The 19,928-nt window shown below is 44.4% G+C and overlaps 1 protein-coding gene across 2 annotated transcripts; it reads right to left on the reverse strand.

The window, feature by feature from the left end:
* Positions 1-1,620: 1,620 nt before the first annotated feature.
* Positions 1,621-19,859, reverse strand: LOC120055006 (elongation factor 1-delta-like). 2 transcript variants are annotated; one of them, XM_039002833.1, is made up of 8 exons: positions 19,739-19,859; positions 10,754-10,874; positions 10,555-10,629; positions 3,177-3,261; positions 2,972-3,081; positions 2,458-2,661; positions 2,071-2,265; positions 1,621-1,866 (listed from the first exon to the last, which is right to left on the reverse strand). In XM_039002833.1, the coding sequence occupies exons 2-8, from the start codon at positions 10,868-10,870 to the stop codon at positions 1,828-1,830; spliced, it is 825 nt and encodes a 274-aa protein (XP_038858761.1). In that variant the 5' UTR covers positions 10,871-10,874; positions 19,739-19,859; the 3' UTR covers positions 1,621-1,827. The 2 variants fall into 2 exon arrangements, with proteins under 2 accessions (XP_038858761.1, XP_038858762.1); XM_039002834.1 differs by lacking the exon at positions 19,739-19,859 and adding an exon at positions 14,726-16,539.
* Between the last annotated feature and the right edge of the window lie 69 nt (positions 19,860-19,928).

A 19,928-nucleotide genomic window follows, 5' to 3' on the forward strand; every position in this document is an offset into this window, starting at 1 on the left:
GTCTCTCATCAGTGGGACATGATGGTAGTCACATTCTGTAACCAAGATTTGGTATTTATTCAGATCCACATTAGCCGCTGCAAAAGCATCAGCTACTCTTCCTGGGGTCCACATGAAACATGACATACTGCATAGTACAGAGCATTATTAGTCAAGGACTGAAATACATTTAAAATGTATCACACAGCCTACATATCAGTACATACACACAATATCTAGGTCTAATACAGGGTACTGTGCAAATTACAATACAAGATATATAAAATGGCTGTCTCTCCGCAGTCCACTTTTCTGCAGTAAGATGTTATTGTACACTGCATTCAGAAAGTATTCAGACCCCTTGACTTTTTCCACATTTTGTTATGCTACAGCCTTATTCTAAAATTGATTAAATTGTTTTATTCCCTCAATCTACACACAATACCCCATAATGACAAACAATTTGGGGGGCAAATGTATAAAACAGTACCTCAGACTGGGGTGAAGGTTTACCTTCCAACAGGAAGAGGAAAGAGGGCCTTCTACTGGCCCTCCAACACCACTTCCAGCAGCATCTGTTCTCCCATCTAAGGACTGACCAGGACCAACACTGCTTAGCTTCAAAAGCAAGCAGTGTTGCAGGAGTCCGAGAAATTCCAGTGATCTTACATTTTCCACATTCCTATAGCTATAATCTTTCTCCTAGCGCATGCCATTTGCTGTCAACTTCCAAAATAATTCACCAATAAAAACATTCTACAGGTCAATGAATCTATTGTGCTTGTTTTCATAAGCCAATACATCATGTAAAAATGGTGTATTGCATATCAATGGCTCTGATATACACAGAGTGTACAAAACATTAGGAACACCATCCTAATAAGGCGTTGCACCCTCTTTTGCTCTTAGAACAGCCTCAATTAATCAGGGCATGGACGACAAGGTCTTGAAAGCATTCCACAGGGATGCTGGGCCATGTTTACTCCAATGCTTCACACAGTTGTGTCAAGTTGGCTGGTTGTCCTTTGGGTAGTGGACCATTCTTGATACACACGGGAAACTGTTGAGCTTGAAAAACTTGGCAGCGTTGCAGTTCTTGACAATCAAACTGGTGCACCTGGCCAGCCTCATTATTGCAATAATTAAATCGATATTAAATAAAGATGATTGTTTGAAGCAATGACCAAATGTCTCTCAGTACTGAATTCCCACGACATACTACCATACCCCATTCAAAAGCACTTTAATCTTTTGTCTTGCCCATACAACCTCTGAATGGCACACACACACAATCCATCTCAATGGTCTTAAAAATCCTTCTTTAACCTGTCTCTTCCCCTTCATCTACACAGATTGCATTTGATTTTACCGGTGACATCAATAAATAAAGGGAGCATAGCTTTCATCTATATTCACCTGGTTAGTCTGTCATGACAGAGCAAGTGTTCCTAATGCTTTGTACACTCCAATGTATCTTGTAGGAGAATGCTGCTACCTCATCTAGGGATGGATTTGACCCTTTTATTAACACATGACAAACCAAACTTTGTCCATGAATTTCACAATAAATGGTAATTTACAGTGGTTCCTAACCCTTACATGTGTGAATACCCAGAGAGAGAGAAAAGAGAGGAGTTCAAGTGCACCAAAAGCTCTTTATTATTAACCATGTGACACAAACAGCAGCGATGAATGGACAGGGAACATGGCCAAGTCCCAAATGACACTATTCCCTATATAGTGCACTACTTTTGACCAGGGCCTATAGAGTTCTCATCAATAGTTATGCACAATATAGAGAATAGGGTGCCATGTGGGACGGGCCCAATGACGTGGAAGAGGGTTGAATCAAATCTTGTTGAAAGCTGCTACGTCGACACTCTGGACCTGTAGAACAAAAGAATAGAGAACATTCATCAAGATAAACTACATAACAGTTTCCAACCGTCTCTCATTTGGTTAAGATAACCGTACAAGGTCATACAGTATAGTATATTGTCAAAGAGAGGTGTGTGTGTGTGTGTGTGTGTGTGTGTGTGTGTGTGTGTGTGTGTGTGTGTGTGTGTGTCTGAGAATCATGCCTGCACTCACGTAGTCCTCAAACTTGGTGATCTCCTCCTCTAGCAGGTCTGTCCCCACCTTGTTGTCCTCAACAACACACTGGATCTGTAGCTTCCTGATACCATAACCCACTGGAACCAGCTTAGACTGACCCCACAGCAGACCGTCAGCAACAACAGACCTCACACACTCCTCCAGCTTAGCCATGTCTGTTTCATCATCCCACTGAGAGAGCAAAAGGGAGAGCAGAGAGAGGGGAAGGTGGAGAAAAAGGGGAATAACATAACCGGAAGACATGAAGAAAGATTTGAATGTCATGAAAACACACTGGAACAAATATACCATCATAAATATTTATAAAATACTGTCTACTGATGGAGAGAGCGTTAGGAAGAGTGGGTGGGGACTGTGACGTACAGGCTTGACGTCTAATAGGATAGAAGACTTTGCGATGAGGATAGGTTTCTTAGCCTTCTTCTCTGCGTACTCTTTCAGCCTCTGCTCTTTGATTCGCTCGGCCTCCGCATCCTCCTCCTCATCACTGCCAAACAGGTCCATATCATCATCATCATCCTCCTCCTCAACTGGAGCACTGGTCGTCTTCTGCTTGACAGATGTGGCCTGAGGAGGTGAGGAGCAGACCAATAATATGAGAAAAATATATGCCAGTTAACATTGTGTCCTGCCAGAAAGTACAACAACTCAGTCTGCACTAATAATAGTCCATAGCTACTCGTCTCCTTAAAATGATGCCATCTGTCGGAAGACAATGGCCACTAAGCATATGCTTCTATCCAAAGCAATTTACACAAAAATGTGTGATTGATTACATGCATGTGATCCTTGCGGAAAATGAACCCACAACCTTGTTTTTGCTAGCGCCATGCTCTTCCTAACTCAGCCACACAGGACCAGCGTGAGAGGGACTTACATTTGTACAGGGGGCTGCAGGGACTGGGGCTGGGGCTGGCGATGGGAATTTCTCCAGGACCGATACCCGACACTCCAACTTAGACAGAGCTGACCGCAGGTCCTCCACCACTGACAGAGACACACACGGGAAAGAGAGTCAGTAAGATCACATGGAAGGAAGCACACGCGTACCTTTGAGTAAGATACACAGATGCCACACACACCTTGGTGCAGACTGTGGTTCTCTAGCTCCAGGATCTTGATCTGTGTGACGAGTTCCCCTTGATCTCCTGTCCCATTAGCTGCACTCTGAACACAAAACACACACACACACACACACGAAAGTCAACATGTTACTGTAAGCAGATCACCAGCAACCTCTACTGGCCAAACTCAGGTAACATGATCAGTTAAATCGAAGACACAATAGGGTAAACAACAGATCTGTCACATGTTGTGTTCATAAATAAATACAGCTGTTGGCAGAGAGCGAATAGACAATGAATGACAGCTACAATTACAGCTAATGCAACGCTCCTCCCACTCAGGAAGAAAGAGTGTGGAAAGGATGGGCATTAGCAATTTTTTAACTATTCGAATAATATAAAACAACATTTGGATATCCAGATAGTCAACATTTAAAATTAAAATACTACTCGACCAATTAGAAAGACAGAAAATGCCACAAAAGCAGACAATGTGCTGTTTTCAGACTTCTCTTCAACTGTTGCCGTTAGCCTAGGATGATGTTCACCATCATGGAACTGATTCAGTTTTCACAAAAAGTTCTGGTGAGTGTTTTGCATTGATCTGTGTAAGGTCTTGTGGAAACTCCGTTGGTGCGTGCCTGTAGGGTAAATCACCAATTGAAGTGGGGAAAACAGCATACCATTGTCAGGGCTGACCGGGGGGCTAAAAGCACCATGATAGTAAAATGTATTTTCCTGTAAAACCCAACAAGATAGAAAATGAGCTTGAAAATACTTTTAGATAAAGCTTCTTCATTATTTTTAGCTTTTTCATAGGCCTAAAATTTTTGGGGACAAATGAATACGCTCACAAGTGTTAGAATACAAACGTCAGTTCGGATATCCGATTAACATTGCCCATCCCGAGTCTAAGGTCTTGGTGATGATCAGAGGAGCTTTCAGTAGTAAAGAAAGGCATTGATGTTTATGGTTAGGTACAGTCGTGCAACGATTGTGCTTTTTTTGCAAATGCGCTTTTGTTAAATCATCCCCCGTTTGGCGAAGTTGGTTCAGGCAGAGGTATACCCAGGACTGGTCTACAGGAGGGATCAGGCAGAGGTATACCCAGGACTGGTCTACAGGAGGGTTCAGGCAGAGGTATACCCAGGACTGGTCTACAGGAGGGATCAGGCAGAGGTATACCCAGGACTGGTCTACAGGAGGGATCAGGCAGAGGTATACCCAGGACTGGTCTACAGGAGGGATCAGGCAGAGGTATACCCAGGACTGGTCTACAGGAGGGTTCAGGCAGAGGTATACCCAGGACTGGTCTACAGGAGGGATCAGGCAGAGGTATACCCAGGACTGGTCTACAGGAGGGATCAGGCAGAGGTATACCCAGGACTGGTCTACAGGAGGGTTCAGGCAGAGGTATACCCAGGACTGGTCTACAGGAGGGATCAGGCAGAGGTATACCCAGGACTGGTCTACAGGAGGGATCAGGCAGAGGTATACCCAGGACTGGTCTACAGGAGGGATCAGGCAGAGGAATGAAGGGTTAAGTCAGTCACGCAAGAAATCATACAAACAGAAGTCTTGCCTCAGCAGGTTATACCTGCATAAACCCACACACACCCCTGAGGCTTAAACCAGCGTTACGAGCCACAACATGCTACTGAAACATGCAGGAATGGCTAGGGCTGAAATGAACCATAGACAAAAACACTTGATGGCTCGTGAAATCACACTTTTGGATTTCATGTTAGCTAAACCAGAGCATGAAAATCAAAAACACACCTGTTTGTTCTCTAAGTGCAAGTGATAGGCCTGGGTTGTATTCACTGGAAACAAAAAGGAAGAAAACCAACTGAAATGTGGCACGATTACCTTAACTTGTCCAATAAGAAACTTGTTTTCATTGCAAAACTATTTCCATTGCATGCACTAATGACTACAACCCAGGGTATTAAAGGTTCTTGTCAGCAGCTCAGGGTCAACATAAACACAACTAGCTGCAGTCAAAACAGAATGTTGCTGTGAAACAGTCTTAGCTGGGTGGATATGGCCAGTTCAGTAAAGATATATCTCCACACACACACACACACACACACACACACACACACACACACACACACACACACACACACACACACAACCAGTCAAAAGTTTGAACACACCTACTTGTTCAAGGATTTTTCTTTATTTTCTACATTGTGGAATGATAGTGAAAACATCAAAACTATGAAATAACACATATGCTTCAAGGTGGGAACCATATACACGGAGATCATCCGTTCACCTACTCTGCATCTCACAAAGACAGTGGTTGGAACCAAAAATCAGAAATTTAGACTCAGACCAAAAGGACAGATTTCCATTGCTCGTGTTTCTTGGCCCAAGCAAGTCTCTTCTTCCTATTGGTGTCCTTTAGTAGTGGTTTCTTTGCAGCAATTCGACCATGAAGGCCTGATTCACGCAGTCTCCTCTGAACAGTTGATGTTGAGATGTGTCTGTTACTTGAACTCTGTGAAGCATTTATTTGGGCTGAAATCTGAAGTGCAGTTAACTCTAATGAACTTATCCTCTGCAGCAGAGGTAACTCTGGGTCTTCCTTTCCTGTGGCGGTCCTCATGAGAGCCAGTTTCATCATAGCGCTGGATGGTTTTTGCGACTGCACTTGAAGAAACTTTCAAAGTTCTTGACATTTTCTGTATTGACTGACCTTCATGGTTTAAAGTAATGTTGAACTGTAATTTCTCTTTGCTTTTTTGAAGTGTTCTTGCCATAATATGGACTTGGTCTTTTACCAAATAGGGCTATCTTCTGTATACCACCCCTACCTTGTCACAACACAACTGATTGGCTCAAACGCATTAAGGAAAGAAATTCCACAAATGAACTTTTAACAAGGCACACCTGTTAATTGAAATGCATTCCAGGTGACTACCTCATGAAGCTGGTTGAGAGAATGAGTGTGCAAAGCTGTCAGTTTTTGGTTACTACAAGATTCCATATGTGTTATTACATAGTTTTGATGTCTTCACTAGTATTCTACAATGTAGAAAATAGTACAAATACAAACCCTTGAACGAGTAGGTGTACAAACCTTTGACTGGTTCTGTGTGTGTAATATATATATATATACACTGCTCAAAAAAATAAAGGGAACACTAAAATAACACATCCTAGATCTGAATGAATGAAATATTCTTATTAAATACTTTTTTCTTTACATAGTTGAATGTGCTGACAACAAAATCACACAAAAATTATCAATGGAAATCAAATTTATCAACCCATGGAGGTCTGGATTTGGAGTCACACTCAAAATTAAAGTGGAAAACCACACTACAGGCTGATCCAACTTTGATGTAATGTCCTTAAAACAAGTCAAAATGAGGCTCAGTAGTGTGTGTGGCCTCCACGTGCCTGTATGACCTCCCTACAACGCCTGGGCATGCTCCTGATGAGGTGGCGGATGGTCTCCTGAGGGATCTCCTCCCAGACCTGGACTAAAGCATCCGCCAACTCCTGGACAGTCTGTGGTGCAACGTGGCGTTGGTGGATGGAGCGAGACATGATGTCCCAGATGTGCTCAATTGGATTCAGGTCTGGGGAACGGGCGGGCCAGTCCATAGCATCAATGCCTTCCTCTTGCAGGAACTGCTGACACACTCCAGCCACATGAGGTCTAGCATTGTCTTGCATTAGGAGGAACCCAGGGCCAACCGCACCAGCATATGGTCTCACAAGGGGTCTGAGGATCTCATCTCGGTACCTAATGGCAGTCAGGCTACCTCTGGTGAGCACATGGAGGGCTGTGCGGCCCCCCAAAGAAATGCCACCCCACACCATGACTGACCCACCGCCAAACCGGTCATGCTGGAGGATGTTGCAGGCAGCAGAACGTTCTCCACGGCGTCTCCAGACTCTGTCACGTCTGTCACATGTGCTCAGTGTGAACCTGCTTTCATCTGTGAAGAGCACAGGGCGCCAGTGGCGAATTTGCCAATCTTGGTGTTCTCTGGCAAATGCCAAACGTCCTGCACGGTGTTGGGCTGTAAGCACAACCCCCACCTGTGGACGTCGGGCCCTCATACCACCCTCATGGAGTCTGTTTCTGACCGTTTGAGCAGACACATGCACATTTGTGGCCTGCTGGAGGTCCTTTTGCAGGGCTCTGGCAGTGCTCCTCCTGCTCCTCCTTGCACAAAGGCGGAGGTAGCGGTCCTGCTGCTGGGTTGTTGCCCTCCTACGGCCTCCTCCACGTCTCCTGATGTACTGGCCTGTCTCCTGGTAGCGCCTCCATGCTCTGGACACTACGCTGACAGACACAGCAAACCTTCTTGCCACAGCTCGCATTGATGTGCCATCCTGGATGAGCTGCACTACCTGAGCCACTTGTGTGGGTTGTAGACTCCGTCTCATGCTACCACTAGAGTGAAAGCACCGCCAGCATTCAAAAGTGACCAAAACATCAGCCAGGAAGCATAGGAACTGAGAAGTGGTCTGTCGTCACCACCTGCAGAACCACTCCTTTATTGGGGGTGTCTTGCTAATTGCCTATAATTTCCACCTGTTGTCTATTCCATTTGCACAACAGCATGTGAAATTTATTGTCAATCAGTGTTGCTTCCTAAGTGGACAGTTTGATTTCACAGAAGTGTGATTGACTTGGAGTTACATTGTGTTGTTTAAGTGTTCCCTTTATTTTTTTGAGCAGTGTATATATATATGGATATTTCAGCCAAACCCGTTGGGTGACAGGTGTATAAAATAGAGCACAGCCATGCAATCTCCATAGACAAATATTAGCAGTAGAATGGCCTTACTGAAGAGCTCAATGACTTTCAACGTGGCACCGTCATAGGATGCCAGCCACCCTTCAACAAGTCAGTTATTCACATTTCTGCCCTGCTAGAGCTGCCGCGGTTAAGTGTAAGTGCTTTTATTGTGAAGTGGAAATGTCTAGGAGCAACAAGCTCACTGAACAGGACCGCTTTAGAAAAATTGTCTGTCCTCGGTTGCAACACTCACTACAGAGTTTCAAACTACCTCTGGAAACAACTGTTCGTTGGGAGCTTCATGAAATGGGTTTCCATGGCCAAGCAGCAGCACACAAGCCAAAGATCACCATGTGCAATGCCAAGTGTCGGCTGAAGTGGGGTAAAACTCACTGCCATTGGACTCTGGAGCAGTGGAAACGCATTCTCTGGAGTGATGAATCACGCTTCATCTGGCAGTCTGATGGACGTATCTGGGTTTGGCAGATGCCAGGAGAACGCTACGTGCCCCAATGCATAGTGGCAACTTTGTTGGTTTTTATTTTACACTTCATTTAGTAAATATTTAATATTGAACTGCATTGTTGGTTAAGTGCTTATATGTAAGAATTTTACAGTAAAGTCTACACCTGTTGTATTCGGCGCATGTGGCAAATACAATTTGATTTGAACTGTAACGTTTGGTGGAGGAGGAATAATGGTCTGGGGTTGTTTTTCATGGTTCGGGCCCCTTAGTTCCAGTGAAGGGAAATCTTAATGCTACAGCATACAATGACATTCTAGATGATTCTGTGCTTCCAACTTTGTGGCAACAGTTTAGGGAAGGCACTTTCCTGTTTCAGCATTACAATGCCCCCATGCACAAAGCGAGATCCATGCAGAAATGGTTTGTTGAGATTGGGATGTAAGAACTTGACTGGCCTGCACAGAGTCCTGACCTCAAACCTATCAAACACCTTTGGGATGAATTGGAACGTTGACTGCGAGCCAGGTCTAATCGCCCAACATCAGTGCCCAACCTCACTAATGCTCTGGTGGTTGATTGGAAGCAAGTCCCAGCAGCAATGTTACAACATCTAGTGGAAAGCCTTCCCAGAAGAGTGGAGGCTGTTTTAGCAGCCAGCAAAGACGGGACCAACTCCATATTAATGCCCATGATTTTGGAATGAGATGTTAGACGAGCAGGTGTTCACATACATTTGAACATGTGTGTGGGTGGGGTCTTGGACCAGGTAACACACTACAAAATATGATCTACAGTACCATGCAAACGTTTTAGGCAGGAGTGAAAAAATGCTGTAAAGTAAGAATGCTTTCAAAAATAGACATTAATAGTTTATATTTATCAATTAACAAAATGCAAAGTGAATGAACAGAACAAAAATCTACATCAAACCAATATTTGGTGTGAGCACCGTTTGCCTTCAAAACAGCATAATTTCTTCTAGGTACACTTGCACACAGTTTTTGAAGGAACTCGGCAGGTAGGTTGGCCCAAACATCTTGGAGAACTAACCACAGTTCTTCTGTGGATTTAGACAGCCTCGGGTGCTCCTCTCTCTTCATGTAATCCCAGACAGACTCGATGATGTTGAGATCAGGGCTCTGTGGGAGCCGTACTATCACTTCCAGGACTCCTTTTACACTGAAGATAATTCTTAATGACTTTCGCTGTATGTTTGGGGTCGTTGTCATGCTGCAGAATAAATTTGGGGCCAATCAGATGCCTCCCTGATGGTATTGCATGACGGATAAGTATCTACCTGTAATTGAGGAGACCATTAATTCTGACCAAATCCCCAACTCCATTTGCAGAAATGAAGCCCCAAATTTGCAAAGAACCTCCACCATGCTTCACTGTTGCCTGCAGACACTCATTCGTGTACCTCTATCAGCCCTTCGGCGAACAAGCTACCTTCTGCTACAGCCAAATATTTCACATTTTGACATCAGTCCAGAGCACCTGCTGCCATACGGTCCTCAATGTTGCCTGTTTCTTTGTGCTTCTTCAAAAGAGCTTGGACAGCACATCTGGAAACCCCTGTCTGCCTTGAAATTTCTGCCTGGGAGAGACCTTGCTGATGCAATATAACTACCTTGTGTCTTGTTGCTGTGCTCTGTCTTGCGATGGTGTATGACTTTTGACAGTAAACTGTCTTCAGCAAACTCACCTTGTTAGCTGAGCTTGGCTGGTCCTCCCCCAGTTTTATTCCTCCAACACAGCTGTTTCTGTTAATGATTGTGTTTCAACCTACATATTGAATTGATTAGCACATGTTTGGTATAATTGTTCAATCTTACACCTATGCCTACAAATGACTTTGTGCAAGTGTACCTACAAGAATTGATGCTGTTTTGAAGGCAAAGGGTGGTCACACCAAATATGGATTTGATTGAGATGTTTCTTCTGTTCACTCACTTTGCATTTAGTTAATTGATACATATAATATATTAACATGTCTATTTTTGAAAGCATTCTTACTTTCCAACATTTTTACACACATGCCTAAAACTTTTGCACAGTACTGTATATTAAAAAGGTGATGATCTTACTTTCAGTGCAGCTTTAAAGCAGATAGTGGGAGAGATGGGGTGTGTGAAGGCTCAGATGTGTATTACATTACACTCACTCCTGCTAGAGACTTCTGGATGTTTTCCCTGGCCCGGGCTATGTCCTGCAGGATGCTGTTGGCTCCCACCAGCTCCTATAGGGTAAAGTACAGGGACCAGGTCAAACACTGATGTACACACACACCAGAGAGGTGGAGACACGTGTGAGGAAGAGGCGATTCTCTCTCACACACACAGAGAGAGAGAGAAACAACCTACTTGTGCTGGGTGTGAGGTGCCGTTCATGCGTTCGTAGAAATATCTCTCTGCCTCATCGTAGTGAGGTTTATCAAACCAGATCTTCTCCTGAGCTAGGTAGTCTAATGCTGCACTCATGGTGCTACAGAGAGGGAGAGGAAGCAGATATGAGAAGAGAGAGGGACAGAAGAGGGAGGAGAAAGGGATCTAATGTTTAGTAATTCAGTGAGTCCATTAGACTGTTTGTATCCCTCTGTTTTAACCATATGTGTCCCACTACAGACAATCCTTAGAAGTAAGATAAATTAGGGGCACGACTTTCACTGGGTACTGCATATTTGTCCCCCCAGTTTTATCATTGGATTGTGATACAAAAAGCAGCATCGTTGTGCTTTAGGACCATGCGGATGCCTCAGAGCGGTCAGGTAGGCTGTTTGGTGGTTTCAGACGGCTGGATTTAAGACTCTGCAGACACCACAGAGCATGCAAACAGAGGCAGCTGTTGTCTGTGTGTGCTGTGCTTTTTCTCTGGAGTGATAAAACCAAGCAGAGCAGAAATGTGCTACTCTTTATTTGATTGATGTAGCTGGCAAAGTAAGTGCTGTTTGACTTAACAAAAAATATGTTTTCCCAGTGCTGAGCTAGTAGTGTAACTGACATGTAATGTTAGCTAATGTTTCATTCCATCTTGACTTAAGATCTGTCTGGAGAGAATGAACTAACATAAGCTAGCTAGTAGCTACCACAGCCAGTTCAACACAAGCCATCTGTCAGGTACAATGGCTTGCGAAAGTATTCACCCCTCTGGCATTTTTTCTATTTTGTTGCCTTACAACCTGGAATTAAACTAGATTTTTTAGGGGTTTGTATCACTTGATTTACACAACATGCCTACCACTTTGAAAATGCTAAATATTTTTGGGGGTGAAACCAACAAGAAATAACAATTTTTTTATTTTAATTTTTTTTAAACAGCGGTGCATAACTATTCACCCCCCACCCAAAGTCAATACTTTGTAGAGACACCTTTTTGCAGCAATTACAGCTGCAAATCTCCTGGGGTATGTCTCTATAAGCTTGACACATCTAGCCACTGGGATTTTTGCCCATTCTTCAAGGCAAAACTGCTCCAGCTCCTTCAAGTTGGATGGGTTCCGCTGATGTACAGCAATCTTTAAGTCATACCACAGATTCTCAACTGGATTGAGGTCTGGGCTTTGACTAGGCCATTCCAAGATATTTAAACGTTTCCCCTTAAACCACTCGAGTGTTGCTTTAGCAGTATGCTTAGGGTCATTGTCCTGCTGGAAGGTGAACCTCCATCCCAGTCTCAAATCTCTGGAAGACAAACAGGTTTCCCTCAAGAATTTCCCTGTATTTAGCGCCATCCATCATTCCTTCAATTCTGACCAGTTTCCCAGTCCCTGCCGATGAAAAACATCCCCACAGCATGATGCTGCCACCACCATGCTTCACTGTGGGGATGGTGTTCTCAGCGTGATAGGTGTTGGGTTTGCGCCAGACACAGCATTTTCCTTGATGGCCAAAAAGCTACATTTTAGTCTCATCTGACCAGAGTACCTTCTTCCATATGTTTGGGGAGTCTCCCACATGCCTTTTGGCGAACACCAAATGTTTTTGCTTATTTTTTTAATTTAAGCAATGGCTTTTTTCTGGCCACTCTTCCGTAAAGCCCAGCTCTGTACGGCTAAAATTGGTCCTATGGACAGATTTCCACTGTGGAGCTTTGCAGCTCTTTGGTCTCTTTGTTGCCTCTCTGATGAATGCCCTCCTTGCCTGCTCCGTGAGATTTGGTGGGTGGCCCTCTCTTGGCAGGTTTGTTGTGATGCCATATTCTTTCAATTTTTTTATAATGGATTTAATGGTGCTCTGTGGGATGTTCAAAGTTTTGGATATTTTTTTATAACCCACCCCTAATCTGTACTTCTTCACAACTTTGACCCTGACCTGTTTGGAGAGCTCCTTGGTGCCACTTGCTTGGTGTTGTTGCAGACACTGGGGCCTTCCAGAACAGGTGTATATATATACACTGAGATCATGTGACACTTAAAGTCCACCTGTGTGCAATCTAACTAATTATGTGACTTCTGAAGGCAATTGGTTGCACCAGATCTTATTTAGGGGCTTCATAGCAAAGGGGGTGAATACATATGCAAGCACCACTTTTCCGTTTTTAATTTGTTGAAACAAGTTATTTTTTCCCTTTCACTTCACCAAGTTCGACTATTTTGTGTGTGTCCATTACATGAAATCCAAATAAAAATCCATTTAAATTACAGGTTGTAACGCAACAAAATAGGAAAAACGTCAAGGGGGATGAATACTTTTGCAAGGCACTGTAGTATCTAACAGCTGTTGTGTGTATGGAAATGTTTTGTAGCCTAAGTTTTGTCCTGTTTCAACAGAAGTAAATGAACTTGGCTTGTTTTCACCTGTTGATGTACCATTACAGCTAGTCAAAAGTTGGCTAACGTTAGATATTATTTTTGCTCCAATCACAGTCAGTACAGCAATAACATTATTCATCTGCCAGTTTCCCTAGCCAATTCCCTACTTTTCACACTGACACTGTATAATCAGCTCTACAGGCTTTACTGTCATGATGCAGTCAGTACACAACACTATGCTCATCATGTCTTAGCAGGATCAGATGGTGACAGGGGTCTCAGCAGAGTCAGGCAACCAGGGAAGACCAGTCTGACAGCGCTGAGGTGAACTTTTGCAGATGCAACACTTTGTTCTCTATGTGCAGCAAACACTGGACAAGCCTGAAGCTGCAAAGACAAACTATTTTAAGGCAGTCTGACAAACCTCTAAAGTTGATTTCCAAACTGTGTTAAGGGTTGATAGAGGCTTTTCCTGATGACACAAAACATGTTAAACAAAAATGTGAGGAAGACCTGGGAGACAGTACTGATGAATGGATACAGATATGTTAGAATGCCCAGTCATGTTCATATCATCTCAGACATAAATTATAGCCATTTAAGACCGTCCATAAAACATACTATATGCCAGTGTAACTGAATACCAGGCACTCAGAAATTTTATTCCTCTGCTGGAGGTGTAAAACACAAAAGGGGACATATTTCAATATATTATGCTCTTGAGATGGCTGGAAAAGAGTATGTTATTTTATCTCAGCATGTGTACAGATTCTCCCTGTTTTTGTTTGCTTGGAAATGTTGACACTGGAGACTTATCAGAAGAAACTGTGTAACCTAGCATTCATAGTGGCTAAGAAATGCATTGCCATTAATTGGAAGGTTGGGGAACCGTTTAGAAATTACAACACTTGTTGTGCATAGTTTCCCCCCCACATTTGGTCCCACATTCATAGAGTTCAATGACTATATCAAGCTTGTGACGCTACAAATTTGTTGGATGCATTTGCTGTTTGTTTTGGTTGTGTTTCAGATTTTGTGCCCAATAGAAATGAATGGTAAATAATGTATCGTGTCATTTGATTCACTTTTATTATAAATAAAAACAAACGCTTTCAAGCACTTCTACATTAATGTGGATGCTACCAAGATTACAGCCAACACTGAAAGAATTGTGAATAATGACATGTCAGAAAGTTACAGATGCACAAATATATCATGCTAACCATTACAATGACAGGGGAGGTTAGCATTTGTGTGGGGGGGTATGATATTCATGATTTATTCAGAATGATCCATAATCATGGTAGCATCCACATTAATGTAGAAGTGTTTAGAAACATTCTATTCTTATTTATGCCCCCCCCCACACCCACACTTATAAAACCAAAGTTGTGCCTTTGGGATAAATCTCTGAAGACCACCAACATTGAGTAAAAGAAATAATCATGCAAGTCAAAAAATGAAAAGGGTAAAGCAAAAAAAAAAGTGACAAATGAGCAAATAAAAACAGAAAACAATGAAAAGGATATCATCAAATGAAGCTGGTTTTGTTTGTGGAGGTCAAGACTCCTGGAATGGGTCATACTTGTCCCTCAGAGGGCCGTTGCATGCGACCGGTGATGCTGGCGATGACATTGCGGACGCCGCAGTATCTTCTTCCCCAAGAGCCCCCTCCTCTCTGTTGGTTACTGTTGACTCCACAGGTACATTCTGGTAATAACCGTAGAAACATCTCTCTGCGTCCTCGTAGCGTCCCCGGTCTAGCCACACCCTCTCACTGTCCGGATGAAGGAAGTAACAGACTCCTCCCACTGACATGGCCACACCTTCCTCATCTGTGACGTCAGCAGGCTCCTCCTCCTCCTGAATGGTGAGCAGAGAGTGATAGACTTCGGCCTTCCCCTGTGAGACCATGGCTGCTTCTTCTAACACTTCCTCCTCTTCCATAAGACTCTGTGGGTGGTCTCCAATACCCCTGGAGTTTGAGTGAGCGTTAGGGTTGGTACGTGAGGTGGAGGTTCCACCATCCAGGTTGTTGCAGGTATGAGAGCGGTTGTTGCCGTAGAGGTTCTGGTAGAAGGCGGCCTCGGCCCGGTCGTAAAGAGGCTTCTGCAGCCACACGTGCCTCAGCAGCTCCACGGGGAGACAGGGCAGACCGTTCATCAGCTGGCCAGGGGCCTGGGCCGAGGTCAATGGGGATGCCGCCTGGGGGGTCTGGGCCAGGGACAGGTACCCCTCGTCTGGTGTGGCGGCGCTGTTTGCGGGGAGGGCCAGGAAATCTGGGGCTGCTGGCTGCAGCAGGGGCTCTGCAAAAACACAATGCTCTTCAGATACTATGGTTGGAGGGATGATTGGGTGGTTCGGGCCAGGGGGTGAGGGTGAGGGTTGAGGCGAGGTGGGGTGGTTGTCAGCAACCAGGGCAGAGAGCGAGGGTGAGCTGCTTGGCCATGTCTTCGCACCGTTGGCAGAGCGTGCCAACCAGCACTGATACAGACTCTCAGCCTGCTCATACACACCGCGGTCAAACCACACAGATTCACACTCAGACCGCATGCCGAGCAGGACCATGCTGGGGGAGTCAAGGACAGGGGCGTGGCTACTGTCCCCCTGGCCAGGTGGTGAAGGCGGATGCATCTCCACGGCAATGGATGCTGGGTGGTTGTCGGGTTGAGCGGAGCGTTTCCGACGGCGACGGCTCTTCCCACTGCGTTTCCGGTTGCCATCTCCATTCATGCTGCTGCTCTCTGGGGAGGACAAAGAGACACCACCCCTGTTCCTCTGACCCCCCTCTGCCACCTCATTGGTACAGTCCACCTGGCAGTGGTTGGGAGGGAGATCAGGATCAGACTGATCCATTGCTGAACACGGGGGGTTCCACTGAGACAGCATCTTTGATCCGAAGCAGAGAAAGAGGGAGAAAGGGACAGGCTAGAGGGTTAGTTACACAGAGGAGAGAAGTTTAGAGAGACAGATAAATTGATCCATTGGACTCTGCCATTTTTGCTTTGTAATGGATCAATCCCAGAATGCATTGAGGCATGCAGGAAGAGAAAGGAAAAGAACAGACAAAGAGCCAGATCCAGCAGACCAAGGTCGGATGAATGATGAACTGAACGATGTTCACTTCACCGGTTGTGTTCGAAGAGCACAAACAGGAGAAAACATCTTCAAAGTGTTCACCAAGGAGTACAGGCTAGTGCCTCCGTTTCACAAGTTTTACTCCTATTTCATGCCTTCTGAACACAACCCCTCATGTCCAATGTTATATTCTGGAGTTCTTAGAATTCTCATACGTCGGAGGGTAGCCAATAGTAGATGTCTCTGGATAAACAGCCTCTATTCAGGTCCACTTATATTCTTTATATGGCAACCAATAGATGCCATCATGGCCAACTAAATAACTTGAATCACAAGCAAATGCCAATATACACTGCTCAAAAAAATAAAGGGAACTCCAAGTCAATCACACTTCTGTGAAATCAAACTGTCCACTTAGGAAGCAACACTGATTGACAATAAATTTCACATGCTGTTGTGCAAATGGAATAGACAACAGGTGGAAATTATAGGCAATTAGCAAGACACCCCCAATAAAGGAGTGGTTCTGCAGGTGGTGACCACAGACCACTTCTCAGTTCCTATGCTTCCTGGCTGATGTTTTGGTCACTTTTGAATGCTGGCGGTGCTTTCACTCTAGTGGTAGCATGAGACGGAGTCTACAACCCACACAAGTGGCTCAGGTAGTGCAGCTCATCCAGGATGGCACATCAATGCGAGCTGTGGCAAGAAGGTTTGCTGTGTCTGTCAGCGTAGTGTCCAGAGCATGGAGGCGCTACCAGGAGACAGGCCAGTACATCAGGAGACGTGGAGGAGGCCGTAGGAGGGCAACAACACAGCAGCAGGACCGCTACCTCCGCCTTTGTGCAAGAAGGAGCAGGAGGAGCACTGCCAGAGGCCTGCAAAATGACCTCCAGCAGGCCACAAATGTGCATGTGTCTGCTCAAACGGTCAGAAACAGACTCCATGAGGGTGGTATGAGGGCCCGACGTCCACAGGTGGGGGTTGTGCTTACAGCCCAACACCGTGCAGGACGTTTGGCATTTGCCAGAGAACACCAAGATTGGCAAATTCGCCACTGGCGCCCTGTGCTCTTCACAGATGAAAGCAGGTTCACACTGAGCACATGTGACAGACGTGACAGAGTCTGGAGACGCCGTGGAGAACATTCTGCTGCCTGCAACATCCTCCAGCATGACCAGTTTGGCGGTGGGTCAGTCATGGTGTGGGGTGGCATTTCTTTGGGGGGCCGCACAGCCCTCCATGTGCTCGCCAGAGGTAGCCTGACTGCCATTAGGTACCGAGATGAGATCCTCAGACCCCTTGTGAGACCATATGCTGGTGCGATTGGCCCTGGGTTCCTCCTAATGCAAGACAATGCTAGACCTCATGTGGCGTGTGGAGTGTGTCAGTAGTTCCTGCAAGAGGAAGGCATTGATGCTATGGACTGGCCCGCCCGTTCCCCAGACCTGAATCCAATTGAGCACATCTGGGACATCATGTCTCGCTCCATCCACCAACGCCACGTTGCACCACAGACTGTCCAGGAGTTGGCGGATGCTTTAGTCCAGGTCTGAGAGGAGATCCCTCAGGAGACCATCCGCCACCTCATCAGGAACATGCCCAGGCGTTGTAGGGAGGTCATACAGGCACGTGGAGGCCACACACACTACTGAGCCTCATTTTGACTTGTTTTAAGGACATTACATCAAAGTTGGATCAGCCTGTAGTGTGGTTTTCCACTTTAATTTTGAGTGTGACTCCAAATCCAGACCTCCATGGGTTGATAAATTTGATTTCCATTGATAATTTTTGTGTGATTTTGTTGTCAGCACATTCAACTATGTAAAGAAAAAAGTAGTTAATAAGAATAGTTCATTCATTCAGATCTAGGATGTGTTATTTTAGTGTTCCCTTTATTTTTTTGAGCAGTATATATATATATATATATCTCAAAATATGCATATTCTGCATGCAAACTGAAAAAGTTGCTCCATAACCTTAAAGGGCAGAAAATAAAATATGATCACTCAGCAAGTTTGCTGGGGGGGCGTTGTTGAATGAATGACGTGATAACAGGAACAGCACTGGAATGATAAATCAGATCTAATGCAGGTAGGACCAACCTCACAATGTTGAGCATCCCGAGTTGCACCCTATTCCCTTTATAGTGCATTAAGGCTCTGGTCAAAAGTAGTGTACTATAAAGGGAATAGGGTGCAATTTGGGACACATTCTGCATGTACTGTGTACACATCATATAATCCTAGATTCTATACAGTAGACTACACAACATAAACTGCCACAGCAAAGACTTGAGTTATTAGCAGTCCAGGATGAAGCTGTGGTTTTGATGGCGGGCAAATCATGCATAATTCATACCATAGTGAAAAAGGAAACACATTTCCTTATAGCCATCTAGATGTGTTTTTTTCCCCCAATCGTTTTTTAGTACTACTAATAGAAACAACTTGGCTGTAGTTGGCTGTAGTCCTATTAACAATATATATTAGAGATTATTTTGATTGTTAAAATTATTCACATCTTGATAGTTTGGCCGTTAAGAAAATGATTTCCTGCATGATATGCATGTAAAACACCTTATAGTTGGCCTATATATCAAATAAAATAAACGAATGTAACTCACCTTCCTTGGTGAGTGTGTGAGACCAAACAACTTTCGTGATTAGAATGCGCAACACGTTATTTTCATCCATTCCGCCGCGAGCCATGAACTAAGCAAACAAACATTATAATACTGCATACCGGCCTACCGGGAAATCAACACCTTGGGAATAGGCTACAGCATAGGCGTGTACAGAAGGCCTAAATATAAAAGTGTGACAGCCTCAAGAATTGGCTAAACGTGCCTTTGGTTCCTCGTGGCACATACGGATTGGGGCCGGGGGACTATTTTAAGACTGCGTGATTGCAAAGAAAAAAATATAAACGTTGTGTCACTCAATTAATAATCAATAACCTAAACCACATTTTACTAAACGTATGACAAAGAAAGACTAATGTAATAGGCTACTCACTTCTCCAATTCTTGAGAGCATATAACAAGGGGACAGAGACATAAGAGGTTGTTATTTGAGACAGTGTTAAAAAACACATTGAAACATTGTATCAACAGCGGTGTTATTCCTTTGATGGCCATGTTACAATGTAACAATTTAACGTCACCGGCTAACTGTCACTGATATAACATACGTCATGTCGACATCTTCCGTCGCTCTCAAGACATTGAGGCAGGTGGTGCCACTTCCAAATTGAAGCATTTGTAAACTAAAACGTCATAGCCACCCGTCTAGATTCATTAGCAATGAATTTCTGAAAAATTACGTATTTTCTGATGTCTGAATATCGCAGCTTCTGTTGATATTCATATTTAGCCGGTCGGGCCCGACTTGGACGCTCATGGCTGTCCCAACATTTATTTTCTTGACCGTTTACATTAGCTCTCCCTTACACCAAACAATTTGACTAGCGGCTACCATGTTCATTACCCGGTTGGAAAAGCGAGCTGTCAGTTACTTACTGTTCTGTATTTCGATAGTTAACGGGTCCGGTGTTCCTCGTGTGCTTGTTCAGTTAGGAGCCTAGAACAGAAAGGGAGAACAGAATAAGCGTCCACCGAAGGGGTGTGGGGACAAGGGGGAAGGGCCCTGTTTTTTAAACGCCCGGTTGATTCACATATATCCTACTGAAAATATTTTAGGATTATAATA

The sequence above is a fragment of the Salvelinus namaycush genome, chromosome 10 (genome assembly GCF_016432855.1).
Source record: "Salvelinus namaycush isolate Seneca chromosome 10, SaNama_1.0, whole genome shotgun sequence".
Lineage (NCBI taxonomy): Eukaryota > Metazoa > Chordata > Actinopteri > Salmoniformes > Salmonidae > Salvelinus > Salvelinus namaycush.